A 16,668-nucleotide genomic window follows, 5' to 3' on the forward strand; every position below is an offset into this window, starting at 1 on the left:
AATTTGAGGCTCTTTTTAATATAAAAATTACTAAAACAGATGTACACAATATTTGGTACACTACTGTTTATTGACATCATATTCTTTAAAATACACTGGCAAAAAGAATTACCCATAAATAAAATAATATTAAAAAATAATAAAATAAATAAAGAAAAAATATTTTTTCTCAATAGCATAAAGATAAACAACAAAGGCTATGAAATAAACGTTTTTCTAAAAATTAATATTTGTCAACGTGGAGGCTGTGTCTTTTGATCTAGATTTAATTTATAAATTTTAAAAGCTACTTTGCTTACTACAACTACGAAGTTTAACTCTTGCTGAAAACAAGATAGTTCAAGTAATAAAATCTGAGTTAATATATAACATTGTGAAGGGAGGGTATAGTTCAGTGGTGGAGTGTGTGCTTAGCATGCTCAAGGTCCTGGTTCAATCCCCAGTACTGCCATAAACAAACAAACAAACCTAACTACTCCCCAAATTTAAATTTTGTGTACACACACACACACTAATGTGTCTGGGATTTCCTAAGAACAATCATGAACTCCACAAACATATTCTTCAGAGCCACCAGAGATGGTTTTTGAAATAGACGTTCCCTGAAATCTCTATTTTATGATCTTTCCTGATTGGCCAGTGGTGACTGTCAAGCACCATATTCTTCACTTTTGATGTGACTTTGGGGACAATGTCCCTTTCTCAGGACAATAAAATAAAAACTAAATTTTTATTTAGATTAAGATAAGTTGATTTTTGAGATGACTGAGAGAAACAAGATATACCCCTTAAAATTACAGGAGACAGTCTATGATCATTTTTTACCTAGGCAATTTGACTACACATTCAACTTTGCACAATAATTTTCTTTACTTTAAAACCTTTAATTTCTTATAATTTACCGATTTATAATAATTCAATCATGCCTTTGTCTACACAATATTCGTAAGTCTCATCCATGATCACTGGCATCTGGATAACATAATGTAAACTTTGCAATAAGGGACTGTGTCCAAGCCTACATTTAGTAGAGCAGATAAATACGAAGTTAAATTTTTATTGCATAATTTTTTAGAATCAATCTTCATTATCCTCATTTAACTGGAGGTGTTATGAAGCTTATGAAGCAGTCAGAGCAGGAGAAACAGGATAACAAATAAAACTTTTAGGCCAAAATAAGACTGAAGTTGCCTTATTTTTTAAAAAAGGGTCCATCCCAAAACTGGGTAAAAAAAGATCATAATAAATGTAGGACACTAGAAGACTCTTAATAAACGTTAAGTTAAATCCATTTTGAAGAGCAGTCACCTGGCAACACAGAAACTTGTGTCAAGATAAACAGAAATGCCTAATAAATAAATGCTTGAACAGCCCGAGAACCAGGCAAAATTTTACACATAAACATACATAGATATTTTTAAAGACATCTTCTTCCAAAAATAAATCCCTTGGCTTGATATAGGAGAGCTGAAAGAAATTTTAAAAAGTTGAATTATTCTTCAACTTGAAAGGAAGGAGAAGTAAGGTACACAGGTGGGACAGGAACTACTTATGTAGTGTTTTTATTACAAATTATTTAAATATATTAGCGGCTTTTATAGTTAAAGTAGTACCATCTAACAGATAAGATAATGGCATTTCAATTTTTAAATTACACACACACACACACACACACACATATATATGAAGCAAGCATTTTTCACTTACATATAGTTTGGTCAAAAAAAATTTCCCTTTAGTGACATTTAAATAAAGTATAATTAAAAATTAGAAAAGCTACTGAAATCTAATCAAGGTCATTTGTCTCAGAAATCTCTCTTAAATAAATATTCTTTAAAAAGGAAATAAGGATATACTTGAAAACAGTTCATATGTATAGATAACAATTTTAATCCTAAATATGCTACTTTATAAAAAGACTAAGTTACAAAGCTGTAACAAAGACACAGCAGTAGGAATTCAATGCCTAGCAATTAACTACCAGACATTACAAAAATTCAGGAGGTAGGGGAGCAGGAAATATTTCACTGAATTTTCAAAAATTCAATAGACCCTCTGCTCAGAAAGTCTAAAATTAAAAAGACTAACTATAAACAGGTTTGGCAGGGATATAGAGAAACTGTAACTGCTGGTGGATGTGTACACTGGTACAGGCACTCTGGAAAACTTTTTGGCACTGAAAAAATACATACATTATTACCTAGTAATTCTATATTCAGGTATTGTGCCATATATGCCAAGAGCACACAACAATGTTCAGTGCAGTACTCTATATATCAATGAAAAGAAAAACTGCTATGTTCAACAACACAGATGCATCTCATGAACATAAATGTAAGAAAAAGGAGCCAAACACAAAACTGCATGCCATGGTTTCACTTAAATAAAGTTTGAAAATAGCAGGCAAGAGTGTTCTAAAATGTCGGAGGACAGAACTGCAGTTACTCCTGGGGACACGGGGTGAGGTTAGAGTTGGGGCAGGTAATGACTACAAAAGGACATGAGTCTCTCGACAAGAGCAATGTTTTCTTGATCTGGATGTTGGTTAACAGCGGTGTTCACTGTGAACATTTAAATAGCTGCCCATTCACAATCTGTGCATTATTCCATACCTAAGTTCTTAAGAATAAGTTTATATTTAAAAAACTAAATAGGAACTTAAATTCCCTAAATATCACCTTGAAATGTTTTATAGCACCTCTACTGAGATCCTAGAAAGCATAATGGTTAGGAACTAAGAGCTGCTTCTAAATGAACACTCAAAAAGGAAACTATATAGTACTTAAGCCTAAATAGTAGCTTCAAGTGTCAATAAGCTATAATTAAAGATCTATCCATTTCAACATGTTTACATATTGTATTTGGTGAAGTTTATCCAAACAATAGTTTTTTAAAATCTTCATGGCTTATTTTGTATACAAAACTGGCCTAAAAACTATTTTACTACAAAATATCAACTATACACTTGTCTTGAAGACTCTCAGGAATTCTTAATTTCACTTTCATAAATTATTCACTATAAGGTGGTTCTTCAATGAACATCTTTCAAAAACAGTAAAAACCAACAAAAAATGGTTTTTGGAAGCATAAAGTCAGAATAATAAGACAGATGTCCAATCAGGTACAATGAAGGTACAAGTAACTTTTTATTTACTAATTCTTTTTCTTTATTTTGTTGCATTTCATGTTTCATAAATATGTACTTTTCCCCATCAGTTTTGTAGGTGCTATTATTACTATATTCTTCTCAGAGGACTTCAAATATTTAGGTTAAAAAGTTAGTTGCACATGCTCTGAAAATTCATACTGTACTAATGTGAACCTGAAATAACCCTAGGAAAAAATACATAGATAACCTTTAAAGGAGTATGCAAATCCTGAAAATACTACTTCATACGAGGATTCTTTTAATCTGAAAATATTATTGTTTTGTTGGTTTTTGGGAGACAATGTTACATTATTACACTTTTCTTGAAGATCATGTAAAAAAAGTAAAATGTGAAATGGGGGGAAAGAACAGATGTAAACTTTAAATGCATGGTTTAAATATCATGGTACTTATTTCACTGTCATATAGCAATAGAAAACACTTTCATATTTTTAACTATTAAAACTATGAGACTCTCCTAGCCCAAAGTCTTTTACCTGGTATTTACCTCAAAGTCAAACTTATGATTATATACTCTGCTTATAAAACACAACTGCAATCAAGTACACTGTATGTTAAATCAAAATAGGCTGAGAGGGTAAAAAAAATGCCTTCGGTTTCAATATTCCTGTAAGGGAAAAAAAAGGACTAAGAAGAGTATCCTTTTTCATTATTTTCCTCCCACTTTCTCTAAGATCAGTACTGTCCATAGAAAGTTCTCTATCTGCATTGTCCAATATGGTAATACTAGGCATATGTGGCTATGGAGCATTTGAAATGTGACTAGTACAAGGAAGGAAATGAATTACACTTATTTAATTTTAATTAATTGAAAAAGCCATATATATGTAGCTTGTGGCTACCATATTGGATAAGTATAGCTGTAAATTATGTATTTTCTGATTACCTTTTAATAAAATGAGGCTATTGAAAAAAGAATTAAAACTTTTCAATTAAGGGAGAAATTAAAATGAGGCTTCAGTGCCAAACTGGTTAGAGACTTAGCTATTCCTTAAGGAATTAAGGAATAATTCCAGCAGTCCAGACGGGATTCTCAGAGTTCAGACCCCTAAGGCTTGAAAGAGGCAAAGAAAGAAAATTCAAAACCATATCCAAAGAAAGCACTGATATTCTAAAACTATCTTTTTTTCCCTTGAAATAAATTCAATGGAAAAAAGGACTATAGTAAAGTTTCATAAGAGAATTCAGTTCTGATAGTCAGCAGTTGAGAACTGCTGTATTGTTGTGCAATATCTAATCATTTACCTGTTATTTGTGCCTTGTTTTCATGTTCTATGAGCAACAATGGAAGCTCCAACATAACCAGAGGATTTCAGCATATGAGGTACTGATATAAACACAAACAGCTAGAATTCTTTTGGTTAAGTACAAAGACAGTATTATGTCATCACATTCTTAATAAATTATAAAAATTTCACGTTCTTTCATTTTTTCCTTGATATACTTCATTTTCAAAGCAATGTAGGCTAGTTTTGGAGGCCAGTCATTTATATAACTTTATGACCTCATTAATAGCTTTTAAAGTAATCAATACTCAAGAAACCATTTACTTTTGGGATGAGCTCCTGGTGAAAGAGAAAATATTCAAAAATGACAAATCAATCAGTATTTAAGACACAGATCAACTCTGGACTTAAAGACTTCCAACCAAATGGCAATAAAAACAAGATGTACAGGTCAGGTACAAACCACATACAAACAATTTATCACAGGACCAAGATTCCTCCTTCAAAAGAGGATAAACAAAGCCAATATTTATTTGGGAAATAAATCAATTTTAGAAAAGTCTCAATGCATACCCACAACTGTACAATTTTGATAGTCATTGGAAAACACGTGTAATAAATCTGCATGTTTTACTTGCATGACACTAAAAGTACTTTTGAAAACTGTGGCTTTTCTTTTTAAAGAATGCATTTCTACAGAGGTTTTAAACCTGGAGATTTTTCAATTCTTTAACAATTTCAACAGAAAGTTGTTAGTAAAATTTAACACTAATAATCCTCCACATTTCTAAGAACCATCTGTCAGTCTCTTAGGTCAAATAAAAAAATAAAAATACAACTCATTCAAAATACTCTTCACTGAACAGTTTTCAAATAACTTTTAAATCAGTATACCCCAAAATATTCCCACAAATGCATCCCGTTCTGATGGTAAAAACTATCAGGGTAATAAACATAAAAAATTACAGAAGTCCATTTTCTGGAAGGCAATAGAATAAAAGAGGGAATAAGGATGCACTAAAACAAGAATGCATTTAATGTTAGAAAAATTTAACTTGGTATTTTGCCACAATGTATTAATAAAGATGAAAAGGAACATGGTAATTTTTATTCTAAAACACATTGCTGAATATTAAAATCTAATATACTCATTTGTTCAACCGATATGTTTATGTTATTAAGTAAACAAAATTAAACTAGAAGATGAGATGATATGTCAAACAATGTATTTGTAACCAGCACATTCAAGGGCATGTTTAAAAGCATTTCTTTTTGTATGACTTCATTACATGAAATGAGTCCTAGAGAACCCATTACTTTTGGCATTTCTTTACATAAAAATGCATACATGCACATTATGGTACTTATCAGCATGTGTGTTTTTCCAATTGGACTCTAAATTAAAGCTTACCTGCTTGGTTGACTTTTTTGTGCCATTAAAGATCTTCCAAGCTAGCCCATTGCCACCACTGGCAATGTGTCGACCAACATCGAATTCTCTAGTGACAGGATTTCCCATCACAGCACTAGTGACATCAGCTGTTACTTTTGTAACAGTACTCTTCAACTTATTAAGCATGGACTCCATGGCTGCAATCCTGGATAGTTACAGTCACCTAAAACATAGGAGGATAGGAGAGCACTGACCATTTGTCTTTACTTTGAAAGCAATTATTGTTTAATCTGAAAGCTTAATATACCCCAAACAATGATCAAAACAACCCTACAGAGATAAAAGCTACATGTTGGTTTTGCCTTCAGAGAACACAATAAACTTGAGTACAAATTTAAGTCTAGGAATCAAGCTGCTCCTTTCAACCTCAATTGTCACAGACCAGTAAGAGAAAAGGCATATTCACATTTAACATGGACATGAATGTTGTTCAACTGTATAACATAGACCACTTAAGACATAAAATGGCATAGAGTGTATGAATCTTTCTTCACACTAAAAACTACTATATAAAACCTGAAAGAAGCTAATGCTATACTAAGCAATAAATTTTGTATTTTATTAAAGTTTTGTTCACTATTGAAATAATTACTGTTGAACTATGAAATCATTTAAGAATATTTTCTAAAAGAAAAGCATTGGTGGCAAAAGGACAAGAAAACATGGACAAGCAGTAAGTCATAAAATATTTTTTAAAGTTTTACACACTTCTGGTGATGCTGGAGGAACAAACACTAAATCTACCCTCTCACTTTGAGCAACTGGAAGCTGGACAAAACATAGGAAACAAACATTTTCAGATACTGAACAGGCAGCATAGGCATGTGATTCCAGTGAGAAAGCAAATTAACAAGGTGAACCCTAGGGTTGCCCAGCTTTCTGCATAGAGGCACACTGCAGATTAGAGTAGAGAACAGAATTCCAAGCAGCAGTCTAACTCAATTAAGCAGCTGAGGAAACAAATTGGAATTCAATGATGCTGATGTGGCTGGGAGTTCTGGGACTCAAATTTCAAAGACAAGGGGGGAGAAAAGGGAAAAAAAATTTTTAAAGAAAGTGAAAAACAGAAAAGGGAATAATGCCAAAAAGAGCTCCAAAAGTTTGCACTGGGATCCCCCTGATGCTCTGTTGAATACTAAGATGCACGTACATGGTATGAAACTTCATCAGGTGAGGCAAGGACCGACTAGAGAGCTGTGAGCTGCATAGTTGCAGAGTTCACACAGGGCTGCAAATCTTTTAATTTTTCAACAGCTAGAGTGAAGAGTCCTCGTTGATCACTGAAGGCATTCAGCAGAAACCCAGAAAGACCATGTATTAGTGGCAGGATAAACCATTCTTAAAGTACTCTAAACCTGCCTTAGCACACTAAAAAGCTAGCCTCAAATGATCAAACTAATCACATATTACTTAACTACCTACCAGAATGAAACCGAATACACAAAGGAAGGAAAAATTCAGATACTAAATGAGATAACATTTACAATGTTCAGCATGCGATCAAGCAATAATTATCAGCATGCAAAGAAGCAAGAAAATGTAATCATAACCAAGATCAAAATCAGTCAATAAAAACAGACTCCAAAATGACAGATTATAGAATTAGCAACAAAGACATTAAAAGCTATCATCTGTCCAAGTAGTTAAAAGAAAGCATGAACATAATAAAAGAAAATGGAACACTAAAAAAAAAAATCAAATGAACATTCTAGTGAAGAAAAATATCTCATATAAAAAATTTAGAACTCACAGACATAGGAAACAATCTTATGGTTACTGGGGGAAAGGAAGTGGGAAGGGATAAATTTGGGAGTATGAGATTTGCAAATGTTAACCACTATATACAAAAGTAGATTAAAAAAATATTTCTTCTGTATAGCACAGGGAACTGTATTCAATATCCTGTAATAACCTTTAATGAAAAAGAATATGAAAACAAACATATGTACATATATATGCATGACTGCGACATTATGCTGTACACCAGTAATTGACATATTGTAACTGACTATAATTGAATTAAAAAAAAAAAAAAGAGAGAGAGAGGATGTAATTACCAGATTAGACAATGTAGGAAAAAAAGATTAGTGAAACCTGAAGAGAGAGTAAAAGATTGGGAGAAAAAAAGAGCAAAGTCTCAGTGACCTGTGGGACAAAACCACAATCTAACATATATAACTGAATCTCAAAAACAAGGGGGAGGGGGGAGAAATAATATTCAAAGAAATAATGGCCAAAATTTTTCCAAATCTGATGACAACTCTACAGCACCAAGAAATTCAACGAACCACAAGCAGGATACACACAAAGAAAACCATGACTAAACATGTTATGTCAAATAGCTGAACATTAGTGATGTAAATGAATAATGTTTCCTGTCCTATCAGTGAACAAAGATGTTACAACCATCAAGCTACTACAGCCGCCCCCTGAGCCCTGAGGGAACTAAGGATGGGAAAGAACAAGACACTGGCCCTAGATAGCTAAGGTGCGTATAAAAGGAATGATTTCAATGAGCCCAGACTCTTGCATCTTCTCACACATAGAAAAGCACTAAATTCATTAAGGTGAGATATCTGGTTTTCTTTAACTAACAGTAATTTTTTGAGGACCCTCAAAGTTATCTGAGAGGCTGCCTCCTGGCTTGAAGTCCTCAGAAAGCCTACCAAATAAAGCATAATTCTCAACTTTCAGGTTGTGCACTTTTATCAGTCAACAGCGATTAAGAGGAAACTCTTAAAAGCAGCCAGAGAAAACAGGCAAATTATATAGAGAGGACCAAAGATAAGAATTTTCCCCAGACTTCTTGTCAGAAACTATATAAGCCAGGGTACAACTGAATGAGGTCTTTAAAGTGCTAAAATAAACTGCTGACCTAGAATTCTAAGTCATGAGGGGAGGAAAAAAAACTTTCAGAAATAAATGTGAAATACAGACTTTTTCAGGAAAACAAAATCTCGGAGAATCTGTTGCCAACATATACTTACTATAAAAAATTTTAAAGGAAGCCCTTCAAACAGAAAAGAAAAGATGCCAGATGAAAATCTGAATCTACAAAAGGAATGGAGGACTCAGAAAATAAAAATTATGCAGGTATATAAAAAACTTCTCATGTTATCCTCAGAAGATAGCTGATCATTTAAAACAAAAATAACAAAAATAATATACGTAGAAATGAAAATATGACAAAACAAATCAAGGACAAAAGAGGGGAAACTGAAGTACATTTCTGAAAGATTCTTACATTATATGGTGAGGTAATAGACTACTATTTGAAGGTAGATTGTGGCACATTAGAGACATATTGTAAATCCTAGAGTAACAACTAATAAAGAGATATAGCTAAGATGCTAACAGTGGAAGTAAAATGTAATCCTAAAGAAAACTGAATTAATTTTTTTTAAAAAAGAAAAGAAGAAAGGAACAAAGAACACATGTGACAAATAGAAAATAAATAGCAAGATAGCAAATCTAAATCCAACCAATAATTACATTTAGTGTAAATGATTTAAATTCAGTTAAATGGCAGAGACTATCAAACTAGAAAAAAAAAAGCAAGACCCAACTATATACTGCTTACAAGAAACCCACTTTAAACACACTTTACAAGATGATTTAAAAGTTTAAAAAAATGTGAAAATATACCAAGCTTAAGTGGCTGTATTAATAACACCCAGAACAGGCTTCAAGAGATACTTCATAATGACAAAGCTGTCAGTTCTCAAGAAGATGTAACAACACTTAATGTGTGCACATTGAATAAGAGAGCTTCAAAATAAATGCAGCAAAAACTGACAAAACTGAAAGAAGAAATACACAAATATAGTCAGAGACTTCATGGGTCCTGTCTCAATAGGAGAGATGGACAGACAAAGTAGACAGAAAATCAGTAAGAATACAGAAGACGTGAAAAATGCTATCAAACAACCTGACCTAAAATACTCCGCTCAAGAAAAGCAGGATGCATTTTGTTTTCAATGTGTGCATGGAACATTCATGAAGACAGACTATGTGCTGGGCCATAAAACAAGTTTCAACATATTTAAAACTATTGAAATAAAATACATTCACTGAGCATAATGAAATTAGAAATCTGTAATAGATGAATACCTAGAAAGATGCAAATTCTTCTAAATTAAACACTTCTAAATAACCCAAAGGCTAAAAAAGGAATCCTAGAGAAAATTTTAAAATATTTTAAAGTGAAGAAAAATAAAAAAATCTGTGGTACATAGGTAAAGCAGTGCCTAGTTGGAAATTTATAGCATTAAATGTTTGTAATAGGAAAAATTTCCAAAATCAATGGACTGAGCTTCCACTTTGGGACACTAGGGGAAAAAAGATAAAATCAAGCTCAAAATAAGGGTAGAAAGAAGGAAACAAAGGGTAGAAATAGATGAAACTGACTGAAATTAATGTAATTTAATACTGTTTTTAAGAGAGAAATGAAAAAGAAAAATTAATGAAGCCAATGTTTTTATTAAAGACAAACCTCCAGCTACATTAAGAAAAATTTTAAAAACACAAATGACCAATATCAAAAATAGAGGAAATCCTACAGATGCTAATCCTACATAAACCCTATAGATTCTAAATGAATCAGTTATTATATTATGAATGATCTTGTGTCAGCCAATTAATTCTACAACTTGGATAAAGTGAAAAACTTCCCTGGAAGCCAAAACTACCAAAACTGAAGAGAAAGAGTAATCCTGTATTAAAGAAATGCAATTCAAAACTACAACATTTACCACAAAGAAAACTCCAGGCTCAGATGGATTCACTACTGAATTCTACCAAACATTTAAGGAAGAAATAATACCAGGTCCATATTAGCTCTTCTAGAAAACAGAATACAATAGAACACTTTCCATTTCATGTTATATAGTCATTACTGCCCTGATGCCAACACCAAATAATGACATAGGTAAACTGTATATCAATATACCTCATCAACACATAAAAATCCTTAACAAAATATTAGCACATAACAAATCCAACCTGACAACCAAGTGGGATTTATCTCAGGAATGCAAGGTTGATTTAACACTAAAAAACAAATCCATGTCATTCACTATATTAACTGAATAATGGAGAAAATATATGATAATCTCAGTAAAGACAGAAAAAATTTTTTTTGACAAAACTCAATACCCATTCATGATAAAAAAAACTCTCAACAAACTAAGAACAGAAAGGATCTTCCTCAACCTGATAAAAGGTATCTCTGAATACCTACTTAAAATTTAAAGATTGATCACTTTCTCCTTAAGTTTGGGATCAAAGTAAGGATGTCAACTTTTACCACTTCTATTCAATATTCTAATGCAGGTCCCAGCCAAAGCAATGAAGAGAACAAAATAAAATGTATTCAAATTGGGAAGGAAGAAGTAAAATTCTTTATTCCCAGTAACATGATTATGTACACAGAAAGTAAGAAGAAATCCACAAAAAAAGCTACTAGAACTAATATGTGAGTTTAGCATAATGGCAGACTATAAAAACAATACTTTAAAAAAAAAGACTTTTATATACTAGAAATACATAATTAAACACTGAAATTTCAAAAATTCTATTTCAAGGACATGAAATTCCTATGGATAAATTTAACAAGATATACAATACTTGTACAATGAAAACAAAACTTTCTGAGAAAAACTGAAGATGACTTAAATAATTGGAAAGATTGTGTATAGGATTTGGAAAACAATATTAAGATGTCAATCTTCTCCATCAATCTATAGACTCAATGCAATCCAATCAGAATCTCAAAGGCTTTTGTAGAAATAGACAAGCTGAGTCTAAAATGTTACTTTGAGAAGAGGTCCACAGGCTTTACTAGATCGTGAACCAGTCTATGATACAGAAGGAAGTGTAAAACCCTGTCACTCTTCAAATCTTTAACTGCCATGTGTACGCTTTCCTAAAATTGATTTGCCTGAGAACAAGTCTCTGCCCTGCAAATTTTCCTTAACCAACTCTTTCTTCACAATTTTCTCCCACTTGACCAAACAAAAGTATTTTTCTCAGCCATCCCAGTCCTATTATAGGGCATTTCCCTGGGTATGAGAAGACTTTGGGAGGTAGGGAGAATGCAATTCAAGAATACACTAATCCTGAAAGTCTTTTAAGAGTAAAGCAAAAAGAAGTTTGGTAAGAAATTCTGAAGGGGGTTGTGCTTTATTTCTTCTAAGGCAGATTTTCACAGCAAAACCCCGTGCTTTATCTGTCACAGAACTAAATTAAGAAATAAGATGGTTGCGGGGAGGGTATACCTCAGTGATAGAGCACGTGCTTAGCACGCACAAGGTCTTGGGTTCAATCCCAAGCACCTCCAGGAAAAAAAAAATACAAATTTTAAGGTAAAAAAAAAGAAATAAGATGGTTGTTACAGGGATGTATAGGAACAAGCTTATTTCAATTAAGAAGCAAAAATTTCAAGGTTTTGATGAAAGTAAATCATAATCACAATATACAACAACTTAGAAATTAGATACTTTACAACTATCAAACTCTTGAGACACTTCCGGTGGCAGGGTCTGGGGAAGGGGTGGCAGGCGCCATTTCTGGCCATGACGCTGGCTAGAAGCCCCTGAAGCAGCCCAAGAAGCAGGCCAAAGAGATGGACGAGGAAGATAAGGCATTCAAGCAGAAGCAGAAAGAGGGGCAGAAGAAACTTGAGGAGCTAAAAGCGAAGGCCACGGGGAAAGATCCCCTGGCTACAGGTGGAATTAAGAAACCTGGCAAAAAGTAAGCTTTTCCTTGTGCCTGAGGCAATGATGATCCTTAATACCATTCCAGTTTAAATATCTGGATTCCCTGTCATAAAATAACATCTGTTGCCACCTGTAGCTAGAATGAAGTGGAACCTATTGCACATTTAAGAATAAACTTTTGTAAAAACAACAAAGAAACAAACAAAAAACTCTTGACAAAAAAAAAAATTCAAAAGCCATGAACTCAAAACACACAAAGGAGTACAGCAGATTATAAAATTACTAAGAGAATACACAAACAAAAATATTTGGAAGGCCACTAGACTAAGGTAGCACTAGTTTATATCCTATTTTCTCAGTTAACTGTATTTATGTAAGAATAACCTACTTTCTTCTATCAAAGTTTTGAACTGTCTGTAAATAGAAATAGAAATTCATTTCCTTTTTTAATTTAATGCTGCATTTCTGTAAGCAGTTAGAAAATGTTGCTATTGGCATTATGAAAACATTTATTGCTATGCCAAGTTGCTCTCTATGAACATCTGCTGCTGATTCTGATGGAGAGGTGGAAGAAACACAAAAACCCTATTTAAAACATATATTTCCATTCCTCTAACTCTGCCTGAGTAGCTATATATTACCTGCCATGCACTTGTTATACATTGGGAATATAGACGTAAATGGAAATATTTCTGCTTTTTAGGGGCTCAGTCCAGTAGCAGACTCAGATCTGCAAAGATTTGTAGCAATTAACTAGAGGTATGAATGTACCATGCTATGAGAACATGAAGATGGGCTAAAAAATAAAGTGTTTTTCAGCTAGGACAAAGGGGAGGGAGCTTCCAGAAAGAAGGGTTACTATGTGCGAAGACATGGAGGGGAGGAAGACTATGTATGATTTGATTTAAAAACTATAAATAGTTCATTATAAAAACAAAGGATATATTTACATTCGAGATGCCTATCCAATTCCAAACAGAGTCAACACTGGTGTACACAACAGACATGGAAATTGTCCAGTGAATTATTTAATATTTACTGAGTACCCACTATGTACCTGATACCACCTAAGAAACTGGGGAAGAAAGAAGTAAAGGAAAAATAAGCCATACAAATAGCTTACCATCAAAGGAGCAAGAGACAGAGAAGTAAACCAAACAGCATTATTCTACAGTGATAAAATGCTACAGAATATAAATGCACAGAGTGTTATAGGAACAAAAAGAAGAACCAACAGAAGAAAGATTCCCCAAAACAGCAATGCTAGAGATGTCTTTAAAGGTGAGCAGGAGTGAAGTAGATGGATAGAGAATGGGAAGGGTGCAGGAGAAAAAAAGAAAAATGCAGCTCAGATAAAAGCTAGAGAAAAAGAAGGAAGTATGGCAAAGGAAACTTAGAAAAGCCAGACTACCAAGGGCATTAAGTAGCAAGAAATCAAGCTATGATAAGCCACAGATGGGTTTCAGGCATGAAAAAAACAATCAATCACTGCATCATGCAAAGTGAAAGCAATACTAGGGGTAGAAAGTAGGGAATATGAAAGACTGAAGAGAATGTCAACATGTACTTCAGAAATTTTATATATACATAATTTAGAATGTATACAGGCAAAAAAAAAAAAAAAAACCAAAGGAAAGGACACTTAGAAATACGGACAGGGAAGATAGGAAAGGGATGGTAGGAGAAGGTGTTCTAAAAGTGCCAGTTACATGCATATTTATTTTATAATAACATATTAAACTTCATTATATATTTTAGTGTATTATATATCAAATTTATACAAATTCTAAAGGAGGGAGAGGTTGCTGAATTAAGGAAACAGCCGAAAGGAAGGAGAAGAAAGGAAAAATTTAGAAAACGAGTTAGAACTAAGAGAACTTAGTGATCAGTCAGATAATGGAAAAGGACAAAACTAGGAATCCCAATCAAGTTTCCAAGTTTAGACTCTCGGCGGTCGGTGAAGCCACTTCTTACCAAGGCAGGACTTACAGGAGACAACTGTTTTGTGGGAAGAAGAACTCAATTTTGGACATGTTGAATTTGCGATGCCTGAATGACATTAATATGAGTATACAGCTAGTAGGTTTAGATATGCAAGCCAAAAACTCAGGGGGAAATGTCTTGATTGAAGATAAAAATGTGGGCACCATGAGTTTATAAGCAGTATAGTAGTTAAGACTGTTGGCCTGAAAACGGTTACCCAAAGAGACCCAAGAGGAGTAACTATAATCACGAGAATAACTGAAAGGCTAAGGAGAGAATGAAATGAAAAAGTTTGTAAAATAAGACCCAAACTTAAATGAGATTTTGAATTATTAGCAATAGCCTTTTGACATGTAAGAATCCTAGAGTCCAACTATATTTTCCTAAAATAACTTTTCAAATTTTCACTTGATTAATAAAGAAACAAGTCTTATTTTTCTAAGACAAAATCATAAATGATAGAAATGTTTACTCTTGTGTTTGGCCCTTGTACACCATTTAGTAGAATTCACTTGAAATTCAATCATCTTCCCCTCCTAAATCCCTGCCAAAATAAAACTTGAGGCAGCTTCAGTAAGATCTCAAGATTATATCTCTCTACCATCTGATTCAGCCATCATTTGGCTTTTAGTAGAACCAGTAGATGAATCGGTTGTAATACTAGATTTTACAGGTACCCGGCAGACGGTGGGTTGAGTGTTAACAGCACCTGATGGCAGGCACCTGAAAAGAACTGGCAATTCTTTCAGTTCTGCCTACTCATAAACTCTAGATATAGCAGGAATATAGTATGTAAAATTGTATTTATACTAACTTCCTGGACTTTCAAGTAACAAAACTGCAAAAAGAGTCCCTTTTTTCCTTACTTCCCAGAGAATAAAATATTCTTTTATTAGTAATTTGATTACTAATTTGAACAGTAAATAGAATTAGCTTGCATTTTTGTTGGGAATACTGTAATGCAAATAAAAAGGTTACTTTAATTACATCTGATAGTGAAATTACATTTAGTAACTAACTGTTAATCTCATGGCACCTAACAGAGACTAGACTTTCAATAAGCATAGACTAATACACATTGATTATAAAAAAACAATAACACAAAAAAATACAAATGAACTCAAAATAGTTTGCTTTATTCCTTAAAGAGGCACAAGGGTCTGAGATTTCTAAGTAAATGCCTAAAAATTTTAAAATACCACTTATATAGTCGTTTATATAGTTAAACACTTATAAAATAAAATTTTGTAACTTCAAATAAGAGTTACATTAACATGACAAATAATTTTGACAAGATGCTTCATACAATTTGGTAAAAAAAAATTTATACCTGAACACCTGTATGTGGTGGTTATTTGTTTATGTCTAAGATGGTCCTGAGATACACTTTCAAAACACATTTTTTTTTCTTGTAGGAAGACTCAGAGATTACTGGAAGTTCTAAAAAGATACAGTTTTCAAAAATTAAAAACATTTTTTGGCCTATATAGAAGTCATGTTTAATCTTACCGAGAAAACAAAGATTGTACCACTTGAATACAATCATTCTCCTTGTAACTAAGGAAAGTATCTAATTATCAGTTGAGCTAGAACAGACTACTTACAGGGGACAAACTGATTTAAGAAACAAACATAAAAAAACCCATTCAACAGATTACTGTGTACCTAAGGGTTCAAAAGCACCAAACTAGATGCAGTAGGAGAAACAAGAAGTAAAACATTGTTTCCATCATTAAATTTGTATACAGTAAGATTTAAAAAGCAGAATGGTAGATTATAAGGCAATATATGCTTAAATAGCAAATTAGTAATTTGAACAATACGTAAAATTTGATGAGAGAGTACATGTAACTTTTTTGAAGGTACGTCTAGGCCATGTACTTCATAGTTTTTACTACAGGAAGTCAGTCAGATACTTGGAAATTATTGTACTTTTTAAAAAAAGTAGCAGCAGCACTTGGGTGGCAGTGTCTTACTATTCAGTTCCTCCAGCCAAAGAAGGGGGAAAGGAATAACTGAGTGGAAATTAGACTAAATGATCGCTAAGGTCACTTCCTCAGGTCTACAGTTCTTCCTTGATTTAAGAACATATAAAATCTGAAACAGTGTAGGACAATGTGT

The 16,668-nt window shown here is 33.0% G+C and overlaps 1 protein-coding gene and 1 pseudogene across 4 annotated transcripts in view; one reads left to right on the plus strand and one right to left on the minus strand.

Annotated features, from left to right (window-relative positions):
- The window catches only part of SCYL2 (SCY1 like pseudokinase 2), a 55,774-nt gene that overhangs the window by 36,303 nt on the left and 2,803 nt on the right, over window positions 1-16,668 (minus strand). For all 4 annotated transcript variants that reach the window (XM_074375240.1, XM_074375236.1, XM_074375239.1 and 1 more), the window contains exon 2: window positions 5,807-6,011. In XM_074375240.1, coding sequence (XP_074231341.1) covers window positions 5,807-5,983 — 177 coding nt within the window. In that variant the 5' untranslated portion in view covers window positions 5,984-6,011. The remainder of the gene's footprint in view (window positions 1-5,806; window positions 6,012-16,668) is intronic.
- On the plus strand, window positions 12,245-12,792 carry LOC141579321 (translation machinery-associated protein 7-like; annotated as a pseudogene).

Source organism: Camelus bactrianus, chromosome 12, assembly GCF_048773025.1.
Source record: "Camelus bactrianus isolate YW-2024 breed Bactrian camel chromosome 12, ASM4877302v1, whole genome shotgun sequence".
In the NCBI taxonomy this organism is placed as follows: domain Eukaryota; kingdom Metazoa; phylum Chordata; class Mammalia; order Artiodactyla; family Camelidae; genus Camelus; species Camelus bactrianus.